At 40.5% G+C, this 15,105-nt stretch overlaps 1 protein-coding gene across 1 annotated transcript; it reads right to left on the bottom strand.

The window, feature by feature from the left end:
- Positions 1-5,092: 5,092 nt before the first annotated feature.
- lin28aa (lin-28 homolog Aa) lies at positions 5,093-13,430 on the bottom strand. The gene is made up of 4 exons (XM_070912398.1): positions 13,421-13,430; positions 12,366-12,538; positions 8,123-8,307; positions 5,093-5,312 (listed from the first exon to the last, which is right to left on the bottom strand). The coding sequence occupies exons 1-4, from the start codon at positions 13,428-13,430 to the stop codon at positions 5,093-5,095; spliced, it is 588 nt and encodes a 195-aa protein (XP_070768499.1).
- Between the last annotated feature and the right edge of the window lie 1,675 nt (positions 13,431-15,105).

Here is a 15,105-nt window from a genome sequence, read left to right as displayed (position 1 = left end):
TACTGCTCGGCCATATTGGATTTTACCCATAAGGTTGTGTCATTGAAAATATAAACAGAGAACAGCGCCCCTAGTGGATAAACGCGGTAACTTGCTGCTATTAATGGCTAGAGGCGTGCTACGGTACTTTTGGTTTCATGGGGTTGCCAGTCAGGAAAAAAGAGGAAGTGGTTGTTTCTTTGACATTTCACTTCATGGAAGATGTTTCTCATGCACACCCTGTGTGTTTTCTTTTTTAGTCATACCCAACTGAAAATGTCCTCAGATGATGACCCATAGGACAAAATCTTATTAACAGTGATGGACTGTAACTATGCACATTTACTCAAGTAATGTACAATTTTGTGATGCTTCTACTTAAACATGTTCATACATATACTTCAACTTCAAGGAAGTACTATAAGACTACAACGTCTATGTCTTCTTTTGTCAAGATAACAGTCCAAAACACAAATAAATATCGTGACATGCTAAGGGAGAAAAGCCCCAAATTTAAGGAGCTAATTTTTTGCTTGAAAGGAACGATTAATCCATTTGCCTACCAAATTGCTGGCCATTCATTTTTCAGTTGATTGACTCATTGATAGATCAACTAAATTTCCAGCATTTAAATATTGTACTTTTTACACCACTACATCTATTTCAAAATTACAGTTACTAGTTACCTTCAATTATAAATAGATTATTTTAAATAAAAAAAAACATAGTTATTGAGCATATAAACTATGACATGGCCTACTTTATAAATGGTTTATAAGTTGTAATGAATGGCTTCATTAATGTATTAAAAATTATTTTTTTAAGACTTTATAGAGTCATTATAAATCATTAAAAGGAAAAACGTGGGTTGCCAACTATTACAAAAATCCTTTTGACTGGTCATTTGTAAGGAGCCATTCTGCATCATGAATACTTTTACCTTTGATACTGCAGTACATCCTGCTGCCAATAACATTTACTTCAAGAAGATTTTGAATGCAAGTGTTTTTGTTGTAATGTTAGTTGTTTACAATTTCTGTTGTAAGAGCAGGAAGGCAAAAACACACGAGACACATGAATATTGACATATTTACTAGGAAATGGAGCAGATCTTTACATATAGAAACATAATCACAGTAATACTTTGAAAAGCCTACATGCTGCTCATCATTGACAAACTAGCCATTAAATCAAGATAAGATAGATCAAGATAGTTGTAGTCTTATGGCAGTAAACATTGATACATTCATTAGCAATAAATGCATTTTTTTTTTGGAAGTAGCTCGAGCCATTTATCTGGTAAGATACAACACCACAAGTTAAATGGCTGATGGTCACAAACAAGATGTACCATGAAAAGCACACATGAAGCAAACTGTGACACAGAATGCTTTGATGTGCTTTAAATGTTACCCTGAGCACAAAGTCATATAGGTCCCTGGATTTTCAAGGTATATCTAACTCACCTAACATCTGACAAACATATCACAATAACACACCATTGAGGGGGTCAAACAGGTTTGTTGCAATCAGAGTGTCTTTCATGGACTTTAGTTTCCAAATGATACTTTGAAAACATCATCAAGTACAGGAGAATATTGCAAACATTACAATACAACACTTTAACTGTCTTTCAACCTTTATCTAAATAATGGGTGTCAGTATCCAATTAAGAGTTTGAAGATGAGTTAGTCAGCCATTTCAGGGATTTTAAAGAAAGTTAATCACAGAGATGAATAAAAGTCATCCATGTGTGTCCCTTTTTTTAAATGGAGAGAAAGGAAAGTGTTTAAGTTAGAGGATACACGGGCACTGCAATCATAAGTGGTAAATTCAAAATAAAAATACACAGAGAAGTAAACCGTTCTGTCTAATCAGAGCACTTCAACAATCTTTTCATCCTTTCATATCCTGAGTGAAATTATCAAAACGATGTTTGCTTCTGCAACCTTTAAACTTGGAAAACGTATATAGACACTACCTAACAGCAGAGTATGAAACAATATTTGAGTGTTAAGTCATCCATGACACATTCTTTTTGTCATAAGCATTGATAGTCTGAAACACCAAGTATCGGCCATGTGTTGAGATGAGACAACCCCAGATTATATACTACTAGCCCCAATCCCTTTAACAATATTCTACTAAATCCCCATCTACAACGATTATAGAGGAAAAAATACAATAATAGCGGAACATTTTCTTCATATCACATCATGGCAAGTTATGTCAAAAGAGGAAAAAATTTAAAGAACATCATCACACTGGGTTCATGGACAGTTGACAAAGTATAAGAGTCAAAAAGCGTGTAAATCTCAGTTTCACGTCATTTGTAATCATTGCTTTTTTGGCCACAATCTTTATATTTTCCTTATAAGTAAAAAGAGAAACTGTTGCACCAATACTTTCCCAAACCAATTTTACTTTGGCTTCCTTGTCCAATGCTGATGAGCATTCAGCCCCTACTTTATCTTGAATAAACACTCCTCGACTCCTTCCAATCAATCTGAAGTATTCCCTGAGTTTTCAGATTGGCATTTCCTGAGATGAGCCTAAGAGTGGAGGGCTGTTTTCTTTCTAACCAGCAACCGACTGTATGTAGTTTATGAAAATCAAAAAAATATAATATAGAATATGAAACATATATTCAAAAGAGATTAAACTGAATATAAAAATTAATGCATCTTACACATGATTAGTGCAGAGTAACATTGCATTGGTTTTTGGCATAGATAGGAATAACAATGGGACTTTCTTCTGAAAGCCTCATTGTGCACAAAAATAATGAATAAAAAAAAAAATCATACAAGACAAAGAAAATAAAAACAAACTCACAGTTTACGTCAGTCCTCATAATACTATGTACCTGTACAGTATGTGCTGTATATTGTTACTCTTGTGTTGCAATATATTACTGTATTTATACTGCATTGAATTATTGTTAAAGGACAATGACAATGATTTACCAAGCACATATGTACAAAGTAATACTAGTACCTTGATGTTAAAAATGTGTTACCCAAATATATTCTCAAGTTACATGTAGCTTTGAATGACATTTGGCAGTTTTTTGATGTTTACTAGAACATTCACTGCTGAGAGGTTTCAACAGGAGCAGAAGGACAAGCGGCAGCACTCTTGGATGAAAATAAATAAGTAGTATGATTTTCTTTAAAAGGCTTTAGAATAATCTTACATATATATTAATTGGGTGTAAAAGTCTTGTCAGCTTCTCCTGTAAAACGGGAGTAAAACGCTGATTAGCTAGCTAGTTCTACATGCTCCTCCGTGCAGGCTTGGTGTTCCTGAACTATTACCCTACTAAGGGTTATAGGGAGGTAATGTCTTAAATAACTACCTAGAAATGGATCCTACTGGATATAAACAAAAATATCAGCCTTCCCACTGGCAACATCATGTCTGATTCTGCCTCATTTTATTCAAGTATCAAGATGAGAGTTAGCTGGACCCCTCAGTAACTCAGTCCAGTTCAAGTATCTTATTAGCAGTGATGATGTACATGTATTGGGTTTAGTATCACATTGGTTGGAATTCTATCAAATCCAAGTTGAGGTCATTATAAAACAGCAGCATTTCACACAGCAGCCAATAAAAGGAGAAGAATATACTGATGGAAAGTTGACTAAGATCATGCTTCCAGCTCCAAGAACGGTTTAGGATTAACTTAACACCAGGCTGAAAAGCATTCTTTGCTGCCCTCTGGTTGCAATTTTAAAGAGTAACCAAAGTAGCTAAATAGTGGTGATAACATGTTTTTCGGCACTCTGAGCAGCTGTGACGTACCGTGGAGCTATAGTACCTCGCTACATCACACACCGAAGTACCACAGACCACACCTGACCACATCCAGCTGTGATCAGTGGTCCAAGAGATTTAAGTAGCCAATATACTCCAGCTTCGGAAACAAGTTCCGCCTCCCTAGCAGCATCTGTCTAGGTGTGCCAGGTGACAAAGTTGACAGTGTTTGAACTTCTCCCTTAAAAGACCCTAACTCCACATTGCCTCCCTGAAGAGACTGTCTGATAGGTTGGGAGACTGTCTTGGGAGTGGTCAGAAGTGTGCTTTGTTGCACCTTTAAGCAAACCAAAGTGATGTCACAAGGTCCTGGAGTGCACCTGTACATCACTGCAGCAAAGTGAGAAGTTCAACCACTGGAGGTCAGTAAAAACAAGATTTTCAGCGAGTGTTAAGTTACTCTTTAAGGAGGTATATCACAACTAATGGCAATGCTGTGTAAATACTGTAGTGCAAAAAGGATTTGATTTAATCCCAATTCAAATCACAATCTCCAGAGCTGTATTCTGAGAATATTTGGTTTCCCATCAGTGGTCAGAATGGCAGTTTTAGTAGCAGACCAAACACGCACCAATGAGGTAGACCGTGCACCTTTAGACAGCCAGCAAAACGCTGGATGAAAACAATGAAATGACAAAAAAATAACTCTGACCAAAAGCTGGAAACCACTTCTGGTCTGACATTCATTTGGCCCGAGGATTACTGGATGGTCAATAGCAATATTGGCGGATGCCAATACATTGCCTATAGCTATACCCTAAAACCCATCCCATGTGGTTTCACGAACCCTCCCGTTCCCCATGCGATATACAAACTAACATTCATAACAGAGGTACCAACTGTCACGTCTCTGCCTTGTCGGATAGTGAGGTGTAACAGTCTGGAAGGAGACTAAATGGTAAGGCAGCAAAAGTGTAGCTCTATACTAAACACACTGAGTATTACGCAAAAACAGAAGAGGTATAATGCCCACAGGAGACGCACAGTATCAACAAAAATCATCAAGATAATCCGTTATATGGCATTGCTCACTACAATCTCAAACCCCTCAAAGAACAGCAGTGATTCAAACGTTTAGAAAGCGTCCTGAGTGCAATAATACAGCAGTATTCCTGAGTGTTACACCAAATGAAAACAAAAAAAAACTTCAACATTCTTCATAAGCAATTTTTTTTAACCTGAGGTAGTTCCAAAAGCAGCTTCAACAGGTGGAAGGGGATCGTGTGTCCCGTCTCTCCATCAAAGCAGTTTGATTGGCCTCTGTGCTTCCCCGGCGTCAGTGTTGCCCAATTTCTCTTTAATCAGAGGACTCCGGAGGCGGTGCTGAGTGGCTGTGCTCCTCCTCGTCTCCTTTCGAGGGGGACGGTTTTCCCTGAGAACCCGGTGAGGACTGTTGTGCTTTGATTGGGCAGTTGGCAACCATGTGGTCGATGCTCTGGCAGAAATGGCACTTCTTGGGCTGAGGCGGTAACTTGCACTCTTTGGCGTGGTGGTCCAGGCCTCCACAGTTGTAGCACCTACAGGAGCAGAATAAAATTCAGTCAGATGTAATGTGTGCTTGTTACACATCCTGCAGAGCAACATTACTTATTTGGAGTCATGTTTCTGGCCAGCAGGCAAATGTAACGCCAATATTCACCCTCCTTTTAGTTCTGTTTTTGGTCTCCACTTATTACTGGGGAAATATCTGGCTCTTTAGCTGCTAAAATCTCCACTATGTTCACCAGCTAGTTGCTACCTTTGTATGCCTGCTGTTTGGTGTGAGAGTGAAACAAAACTGCAATAGCTGGCCAGAAAACCAAAACATTAAGCTGTAAAAAGCTCCACAGAACGGAGGGTAACTGCAGATCCTCTGTGGCACATACGAATGACCCCCCTTACATACAAGTTGCCATGTGATCCATTGTTAATATAGAAATATTGATTATAGCTGCTTTAAAGATCCTCTCATTAGATCCTTTTTTCCACAAACAAGTTAAATTAACCAATTAAAAATGTCCATTTTCATATTGTATATTGAATCATGATTGGCTCCTTAACTAGTTGTGACATATCTTTAACTCAGGTTTAAGATGAACAGCAGAGAAACGCTTCAGCAGATGAATGTGAAAACATTAAGCTGCACCTATTTGCCACTAGATGGCAACATTTCACCTGGTCAGTTTGCATTTGGTCATAAATCTTGCAAGGGCATTCCAGGTCACACCACATTGCTCTCTTGGAGGAGCACACCAGGTCTCTCAAAACATGTCATAATGTTTATTAGATGGTCAGAAATTACAACTTAAATCTTGTAACCTTTGGGCAAGCAGGAGTTTCTGGAAGCTTTAATTATTCAAGTACTACTACAGAATTGCAAGAATTAAGTGGCATGGACCTGGTATGGTTACTGTGGCTCATGTTATCCCAGGGTATTGTGAACAGCTTGTGCTATTTGTCAGTTTGTCACTGCCAAAAGCTTCCTGTTGGACTCTATTGTATCAAAAGTAAGAAATCCGTTTCATCGGCATTGAACTTAAGAATTGAACACCATGAGGGGTCAGCGGGAGTCATCAGGAATGCCATCGGCCACCTCTGTTCGAACACAATCTATAGAATGGCCACGCGTGCTGGGGCGGAAGACAGATGGGTGGTGGGCGTGGGGCGGTCAACCTGTGCCACTGCGGACCCCCTGCCACCATTGTAGCAGCAGATGAGGTTTGGACAGGGCGGCTGGCGAGGGGTCAGTGTGGCTTTGTAGCCGTGGCCATTGGGGTGGTGTCAAGGTCTATACCGTCACATCACAGAAGCTCCCTACATCAGCATCCATCAGGAGGCAAGTGGAGGGAAGGGGAAGTGGTCCCTTTGTCTAAAAAAGCTGCAGCAATGACCTCTGAACCCTGCCCCCCCAACCCCCCACCCTCTCCTCAGTTCTCTAACCCCCAACCCCATCCCAGCCCCCAGCCCTCTTGCATTTACTCATACACTGTTACCATGACAACGGTGACCTTTCACCTCCTTGCCTGGGCTCTTACATCTGTTATCAATTAAATGGACAGGAGCTTTTTCCCCACCCTCAGTCATATATATACACACACACACTCACACACTCTCACAAAAGGTCTATAAAGCGTTGACTGAAAAACAGCTGTTCACTTTGGTGGCAAACTGGAAAGAAACAGTGTATATTATATTATATTATAATAATAATAATTATATTATAAATATGATCAATCAATCATACGTGAACCAATGAAACACCATAAAGTGTTGCATAATGAAATACGCTAGAGGGTAGCAATATCTTATCAATGGATCAGTGTGGTCTAGGGAGAGTTATTGAACCACAGCAGGCCTCCCAGGACTCTTTGAGGCGGTAATGATCTCTGTTCTCACACTGACTACTCTCTGGCTCTAATCACAACTGACAGGAGGGTGAAGTTGATACACCTCTAACCCTGTGCTATATTGATATTCAAAGAATTACCCCAAAATCAAGGCCCCCTTGGCTTTTTTTTCTCCTTTCACTTGGAGGGACGTTGTTACCTTTGCGTGGAATCCTTGAATCTTCAGAAGAAATGTTTGATGAATGAAGATATATTTGCAGATCGATCTCTGAGTTTAAAAATGTTTTTTGCAGTAATGAGGAATGACTAGTATGTAAGGCTATTCCTATCACAGAGTTGGCTACATTTGTAAAAATCTTAAGTCCTCATCCTCTAAAGAAGAGAAAGTGCTAGAGTAACCCACAAACTCTAGACAAGTGTTTATCTTATTCAAATTGTGATTTTTTTGTTGTTATTAGTTTGGTTTTGGAATTACAGATCACATTGGTAGAAGAGGTTTAGGAAGAGAGAGAGTCAGTGGGTGTGAATTCACTAGGGGCCAGCCGATTTAAACAGTTATTGATCCAGGTCACACGTCAAGCCTGCTGGTGTGACCCTTGCTAGGGCTGGAAGTGGGGGTTGGGGTCGAGGATGAGGAAGGAAATTGGGAGAAACTAAAACACCATTGTACATCTGATCCAAACTGCACACAACAATGACGGTTTGTGGACTGCTGAGAAATAAAGCCTCTAAGGGTCCCTCATCTGTTGCTGTCCAATGTCCAATGCAAACCATGTATCTCCAAATTTGGCGATTGAGGTTGAATTTTTTTAAGGGTGAAAACATTTGATTCGAAAGTTTGGCAGCTTCTGGTATTGTTGAGTTTGCATCCAATGTAGCAGAGAGACAGAATAACGATTTGTGAAATTATACACTATACTACTTTTCACAGAATACCCACTTCACAATGAACAAACATTTAAAATGTCTTTCCTGTTCTTTCCCAGTTCATCCCAGCTTACCTATCTCCCTTTGAACGTCGCTTCTGGACCTTCTTGCCTTTGGGTCTCCTTTCACTGCCCACACAGTGGATGCCACCTGGTCCAGTAACTCGCTGCGACTCCAGGCCCTTTGATGACTTCTTGAAGGTAAACTCGACCGTCTCTCCTTCCTTCAGGCTGCGGAAGCCTTCCATGTGCAACTTGCTCTGAAGGGTGACATAGGAAAATTATTCATTATTATTTGGTGTTTGGGGAATTCCAGTTTTATGATGACTTAGGTTTGCAAGCCCTAATAGGTACAAGAGGAACAGTCAAATTACAAAGAGATGAATGATTGTTTCAGTCTTTTTCCCCATCACAGACATACTGCAGACAATTCTTAGTGGGATATATAGTGATAATTCGATTTTTCAAAACCTGCCATATTACAACCGACCAAATCACCTCCATGTTGAGCCTGTGGTTACTTCGACCCTTGAGAACAACCCCCACCCATTTTTGCTGTGTGATACCATCAGAGGCCAATGGCACTTATCAGGTATTTTAAGGTGATCATTGTGTCTCACTTGATAAACAAACAAGCACTACAAAGCTTGCTGTTCCCACTCTGCTGATCAGTTTGTGCATATACTGCCCTGCATAAAAGGCACTGTTGCCTTAATGCTGCTTTGTCTTTTTGAGTGGTAAATCTGCAAGGATAACCTTCAACCCATCCCCCCCTCCGGAGGAACAGCATTCCACACTGCTGCCCCCACCCCATCCCTCTTCCCACTCACATCACAAAGCTCCACTAACACACTGACCACTACCACTAACCCTAAACTGCAGGATGCAGGGGTTAGTACTGCGGTTGGGGGTGGGGTGAGAAGGCAGCGTGGCTTCTCTGGGAGGTTGGGGGTCAGGGTGACATTCCTTGGATAGTTGTTTGGCAGAAAGACGTGGAAGATAAAAGTTGAGGGAAAGCACAAATGATTGATATCTCCCTTTGATATCAGTGCTCGAATGTGTGACATCTTTTTTTGTGAAAGAAACATGATGATTTGATTTTGTAGCTTGTTTGATGAACAGCAATATTGGAGAGGTGTGTGGAGGCTTAAGTAATCAACAATGGAGCAACAAAGGAAGTGGAGGTTTGAATATACTGAGAGTAAACACTAATTTAGCTTAGCTACATATTCACTGAATCTATGTTCACCTGAAGTGACATTTGAGGAGGTTCTTCTTGATACCAGTGTCTTCCCTGAAACATTTCTGATTCCAGAGAGGAGAGATGAAGGAAGGGAAGGTGTGGTGCGGTTTTGAGGATAAAACCCAGAGATAGACTAACACAACATGGGAAACCCCTCTCTAAAATTCCCTTGGTGGGACTGTGAGATTAACTTGTCACAACTATAGCAGACTGTTGATATAGGAAGAAAGATCAATGATGTAGCAGGTTTGTTTTGACAGATATTAATCCAGTTTTCTTTCTTTCATTTTGGAGTAAAGTCACATCCATCTATTAATTATGACGATGGTCTGCTTTATACCAAATCAAAAGGAGAATCCTTTTAGACAGGTTATCATTGGTAATCATGTGGTTAATCTCCAAGACGCAGCTTCAGATTAATCAACCAAAAAGGACACTCAAATTATATGTTGGAATCATTACAAACGCAGCCAATTGTTCTGGTAAACTGCAAAATAGCAACGCCTTCTACAATGAAAAAAACAAAAACAAACAAAAGCGCCATCTTCTCTAATCCTGCGACATCCACTCACAGTTGAGCATCTGCTGCAAGTCCTGATCAGCAAAATAACACAATTGGTGAGCCATGACATTTGAGTGGCAACATGGACGTTCAGAGAGCCCCAATCCCATCAGGCCTCTCTGTCCTGGTGACCGTTAACCCACTTCCTCTCCCATGTGTGACCTTCCCCACCCCCATAACGGACCTTCAGCAGCCACATGCCCACATCAGTTTATCATCACACACACACACACACACACACACACATACATACATACAGGTACAGATCAGGGTGGGGCCTTTAACTTCAAGGATCTGATGTTGAGGCATTATTAGTAGGGTCTACTGTAAACTCTGTCCAGAATGTGTCTGGAAGCCAAGTGAGGCAGAGAAAGACATCAGAGCAGCGAGGGACAATAGTAGGACTGCTGCTGAGACAAAGAGGGGCTCGGTCACGGCCGAGGGGTGCTTCATTCGGATGCATGGCTCTATTGTCCACCTGCACAAAGGCCAGTGGACCCTGGGAGTTAATTTTCCTTGACACGCGGCCACTAATTTTAGGGCTGAGGCCCTTTACGTTGCCATAACCCCTATACATCCATCATTGACATGCGTGTGTCTACCTTTTCTAGTGACAGAGAGGGAAGTAAGTCATTGGTTACGCATTTCTTGCGGATAAAGTGATGGCACAGTGTGAGGTTAGTCCTCAAGTAAAGCAGTGAGCTTTTCTCTCTCAATTTGAGCTTCCTTTAAAGCATCTGGAGCAATAATTGACTTATTTTCATGACATTGAGACACAGGGTTTTGGACACTTGATTCTTCTAAATTGCATTTAATGGCAGTTGGTATTATACCCCTAATAAAGCCACCCGTTCCTTTCCATTTTCTTTTAAATCTCTATAACTACTGGAGCACCAAGCTGTAGGTTTGTATCCCCTGTTGAACTCATGTTTTGGTTTGCAAAATGATTAATCAGGTACCAACTTCCTGTGCATAGTCAAAAAATATTTCAGTTGCAACGGCTGCATGGAACAATGAAATCTCTCTATATGCATCATCATAAGCAGAAGAAACACAACTGAAAAACAGACACAAGTAACAGCTGCTTGGGTCTGCAAACTGGCTCCAACCAAGTGTGGAACACGCAAGCTTATAAGAATAAAATGTGGCTGATAGATCAACTTTATTTGGATTTATTTATAGCAAATTAAAAGTTAAATCTTTAAAAAATGAATTGCACTTTGGTGGACAAATCTCTCCACAGCATGAGGCCTTGGAGAGTGGACAAGGAAATTTACCTAAAATAAACCCTGAGAGCTCCTTTCCTCTTTAAAGCTAGTATAACACAGTGCCACACACACTCACAGAGGGGGTCGAGCAGACAGCAAAGAGCCTTTAATCACTTTATGACAGGAACCTTGAGGTGAATGAGAGCTAGTGGGGACTCCTCATTCACATGCTAAGCCTTTATCTTATCAGACAGCAATGGAGGCACTCACTCACATGAAAAGTAGGAGGGAACTGCACCCCCACCTCTCTACCTCCCACTTCACCAGTTGTATATGAAAAGGTGAATGAAGGTTCTGCTTAAAAACCTGGACGAGCTGAGAAGTTTTCTTTCATTTCTTCAGACTGAGAAAGAAGCTCAAGTGAAAAATTAAAAGCGTGTTTGATTAGAAAAAGAACAGCAACTGTAAAACTACATCTAAAGTTCATCCACCAAGTACTATTAGTAATACATGAATATTGCCTGAATGGGTGTGTTAAAAACAGACTTTAACCTTTAAAAGAAGTGATCACTAATCTTTGCTTAGATGGTTTGCCTATTCATTGTCGATCTAGGACCCTAAACCATTTAAGAATCATTTTAAAAGCTGCCCTTTTGTCAACAGATGCAATGGCTTCAGAAGAGGATCAATTACACGTTTCCTCCTCTTTAAACGACCCGTTTTCATGCAGCTCACACAGCACTCACTATGATCTATATTCATCTTTAAGCATTGATGTCAGCGTATTAAAGTGTGTTAGCTCTAACCACACTTTTTATGTCTACATCACATTACATCAGTGTCCCTCTAAAAAACCACGAGGGAGGCCGGCAGCTCTCCCCTGACTGCAACACGTGTTCCCCAGAGGGAGAAACACCCACCGCACTGCAAAATACCGTGCATCTAAACCAGTTAAACATATCACACATTATCTTAACTTTAATCAAACATAAATGAAAACGCCTGCTGATCGAGTTATTCAACGCATTTGATATTTTTATTCGGGTATCTTTAAACTGAGGCTAATGAGTCATTGCTGCCTGGTTAAGAAGACACTGGCAAGGTTCGACAAAATTAATTAAACTGCATTGGAAACAGGTGGGATGACCTCATTCCTGCTGGTAAGCAGATTTTCAGATGTAGAGATGTTAATACTTCTGCGGTGTTGAGACGCACAGAGCATTCGCGTTTAGATGAAACGTAAGTGCTGGGTTTTCGTACGTGGATAGTTTCAGTTTCAGCCCCGAGCGAGAGAGTAAATCTTACCTGATGGACAAACACATCAACCGGTTCGTCCAGTGGCACTCCCTCCCGGCTGGTCATGGACAGGAAGCCGAAGCCCATGCGGACGTTGAACCATTTACACACGCCGAGCCCGTGGAAACACTGTGAATCCTCCTCGGCACTCGGTCCCTCATCCTCCTCGGTCTTACACACTCCTGCAATGAAAAGTGTACGTAATTGCAAAAAAACCCCCATCAATGTATAGACTACTGCTGCAAACGCGATGATGTTTGCAAAGCGTACATTATCTAGAAAAGGGCAACATTTCAACGAGATTTAAAAACTTTTCCTTTTCTTTCTCTCGCGCTGCTGCTGCATCGTCAATCAATGTGAATCGATGAAACGAACACAGCGGTAACAAGCTCAGCCTGTATTCTGCAAAATGATCACTACTTTCATAAAATCATCACGCGACTTGACTTCTAAATGAGCACGCCACGAGTTTGTGCAAAATAAGTGATCTTGGAGGTTGCGTGATGTCAGAATTTCTAAAGAGCGATTAATGCGTTGATCGACGCACGGACCGCACATCACGTGTGCGAACAATGCCTTCTAAAATGTCCCATTACAATCAGATAGACAGTCCATCACAAGACAACTTCATTAACTCATTAAAAAAAATGTAGCTTATTTTGTTACTCAACCTGGGAATTCCTGGTTAGAAACGGAGCCCATGTCTTCAGTTCTGCCTCGAGTCAAAATTAGCACCCAAGCTACAGTATCCTTTTTTTTTTTTTTTTTAGCCCTCAAACTGGGTAATCCTCACAGATTGCCACTTTCATGCAAAATGCTGTGAAAGGCAGAAACTGCGCAGCGAGAGGGAAAGCGGGAGAGGGAGGTAAACAAAAGGGGGCTGGCAACCTATTCCCCCTAAACAATGAGGGGTGGGGGTCACTGGGCTGAATTTTTGCTAAAGAATCCCCCCCACCGACCAAAAAAAAAAAGAAATCTCAAAAACAATGCAAGGACACCCCCAGCCCCTCCAGAAACCACTCTAACCACTCCCAGAGATAACTCCACAAAAGCACCCAACATACCTTCTGCCATGTTTGTGGGCCAGTTTACTCCCAGTGTTCCCTGCTGCCTGCGTCTGTCCTGCTTTCCAACGCGTTGTCCCTCTCCTGCAGTGGTCAGCTCTGTTGGTCAATACAAATGACCATTTCTCATCCAACAAAACCCCCCACACTCTCGGTCATGTCCACGTGATTCACAATCATAGTCCCCAAAGGATAGATTGCATATTGTGTGATGGAAGGGCCCAGATGAGGGAAGTGACCAATCACCTCTAACGAAAAATCCTCATAATATTCTGATATTTCCATCCAGACTTTGTAGGTACTCTCAATTAAATTAAGTGACACCAATCATTTACAATTACGGTCACTTGCAGCACTGATATGTCCGATTGTGATGTATTTTATTGTTCATACTTCTGTTTAAAAGACGTTCAACCTGATTATTTTTTCTAACGACTACTACCTCATCTAAAATGGTTTGAATTTTATTATTTTATTTTACCTCCTTACAGTTGTATCTAAGTACGTGCATTTACTCACAGCAGGAAGAAGATAAACCTGGTGGAGCCTGAAGCGCCTGTTTTAAAACATCCAGTTGGACGGATTTTAAGTGAATTTTGGATTAATTTAGGTGTTTTTATTACAAAGTAAGTATATATTTTAATAAAACATTGCTAAGATTGACATATTTTGTCTCGTCATGTTTGTATTTGTTCCCTTGCAATCAGTCAGTTTGTTCGCTGACATGCCAAAGAAAGGATTGTAATGGAGATCCAGATGAAACATGGAGGGGGGGGGGGTTCTGCCCATGCAGCAGAGGAGCAACAGCTGAACTGAGAACGTAGAAGAAAACGAAAGCGGACTTTAACCAAACAGAAGGACACAGAACAGTTAAAAAAAAACATCCCACAATACAAGGTGGCAGCATGGAAACAAGCCAAGCTGGTCAAACGTATTCACGGATCAATAGTGATTGATCACATCATGTTAAGATGTTGCCTCGTGTCCTTGCGGAATGATGGATGAATCGAAGACAGAGGAAAGTGATCTTTTAACCAAGCTTGAAGTGAAAGAGTCCAAAACCGAAATAAGCAAAACATAACTAAATTCATTAGTTTACAGCGATCAATCAAAACGAAATGATCATTTAAAAACAAGCCAGCATAAAAACCTAATGTACAAGTAATTCATACATACAACTGATATTAAAGAGCTAGAATAAAGAACAAGCTACAATAAAATATAAAAAGGTGAATCGTTTTTGAAAAATTAATTCGTTATTATACCAACAAACAAGAATAAGCAAAACTTATTTTATATTTATTATTTTTATATTTATATGTTTTAATTCATAGTTTAGCTTAGACCTGTGTGAGGCAGGAACATTTATTACTTGAATTACTTCAATTTATACCTGAACTATTTAGTATTTCTTGATGAAGTGAAGCACAGCTCCACTGTGTGTGTGTGTGTGTGTGTGTGTGTGTGTGTGTGTGTGAGTGTGTGTGTGTGTGCGTGTGTATAAAAACGCCTGATTGATTTTTCAGAGGCGACCTGTCAATTTCATCACAACTACCACAACGACCCCTTGTGGACCCGCAAAACACCTGTATTTATGGCCCTAAACATTACATAACTGACAGCATTAAATATCCCAAATTATATAAATGATAACAGCGCAAATCAGAGAGAGCTATGGCCCATAC

The sequence above is a fragment of the Enoplosus armatus genome, chromosome 9 (genome assembly GCF_043641665.1).
Source record: "Enoplosus armatus isolate fEnoArm2 chromosome 9, fEnoArm2.hap1, whole genome shotgun sequence".
Classification (NCBI taxonomy): domain Eukaryota; kingdom Metazoa; phylum Chordata; class Actinopteri; order Centrarchiformes; family Enoplosidae; genus Enoplosus; species Enoplosus armatus.
This window is presented reverse-complemented; position numbering and strand designations above follow the sequence as displayed.

What these genes read in the sequence shown, in the direction of transcription:
- lin28aa (XM_070912398.1), bottom strand. An exon ending in TTGATGTGTTTGTCCATCAG is followed by an intron (nt 8,308 to 12,365) that starts GTAAGATTTACT and finishes GTCACCCTTCAG; the next exon opens with AGCAAGTTGCACATGGAAGG. An exon ending in CGACGTTCAAAGGGAGATAG is followed by an intron (nt 5,313 to 8,122) that starts GTAAGCTGGGAT and finishes CTGCTCCTGTAG; the next exon opens with GTGCTACAACTGTGGAGGCC.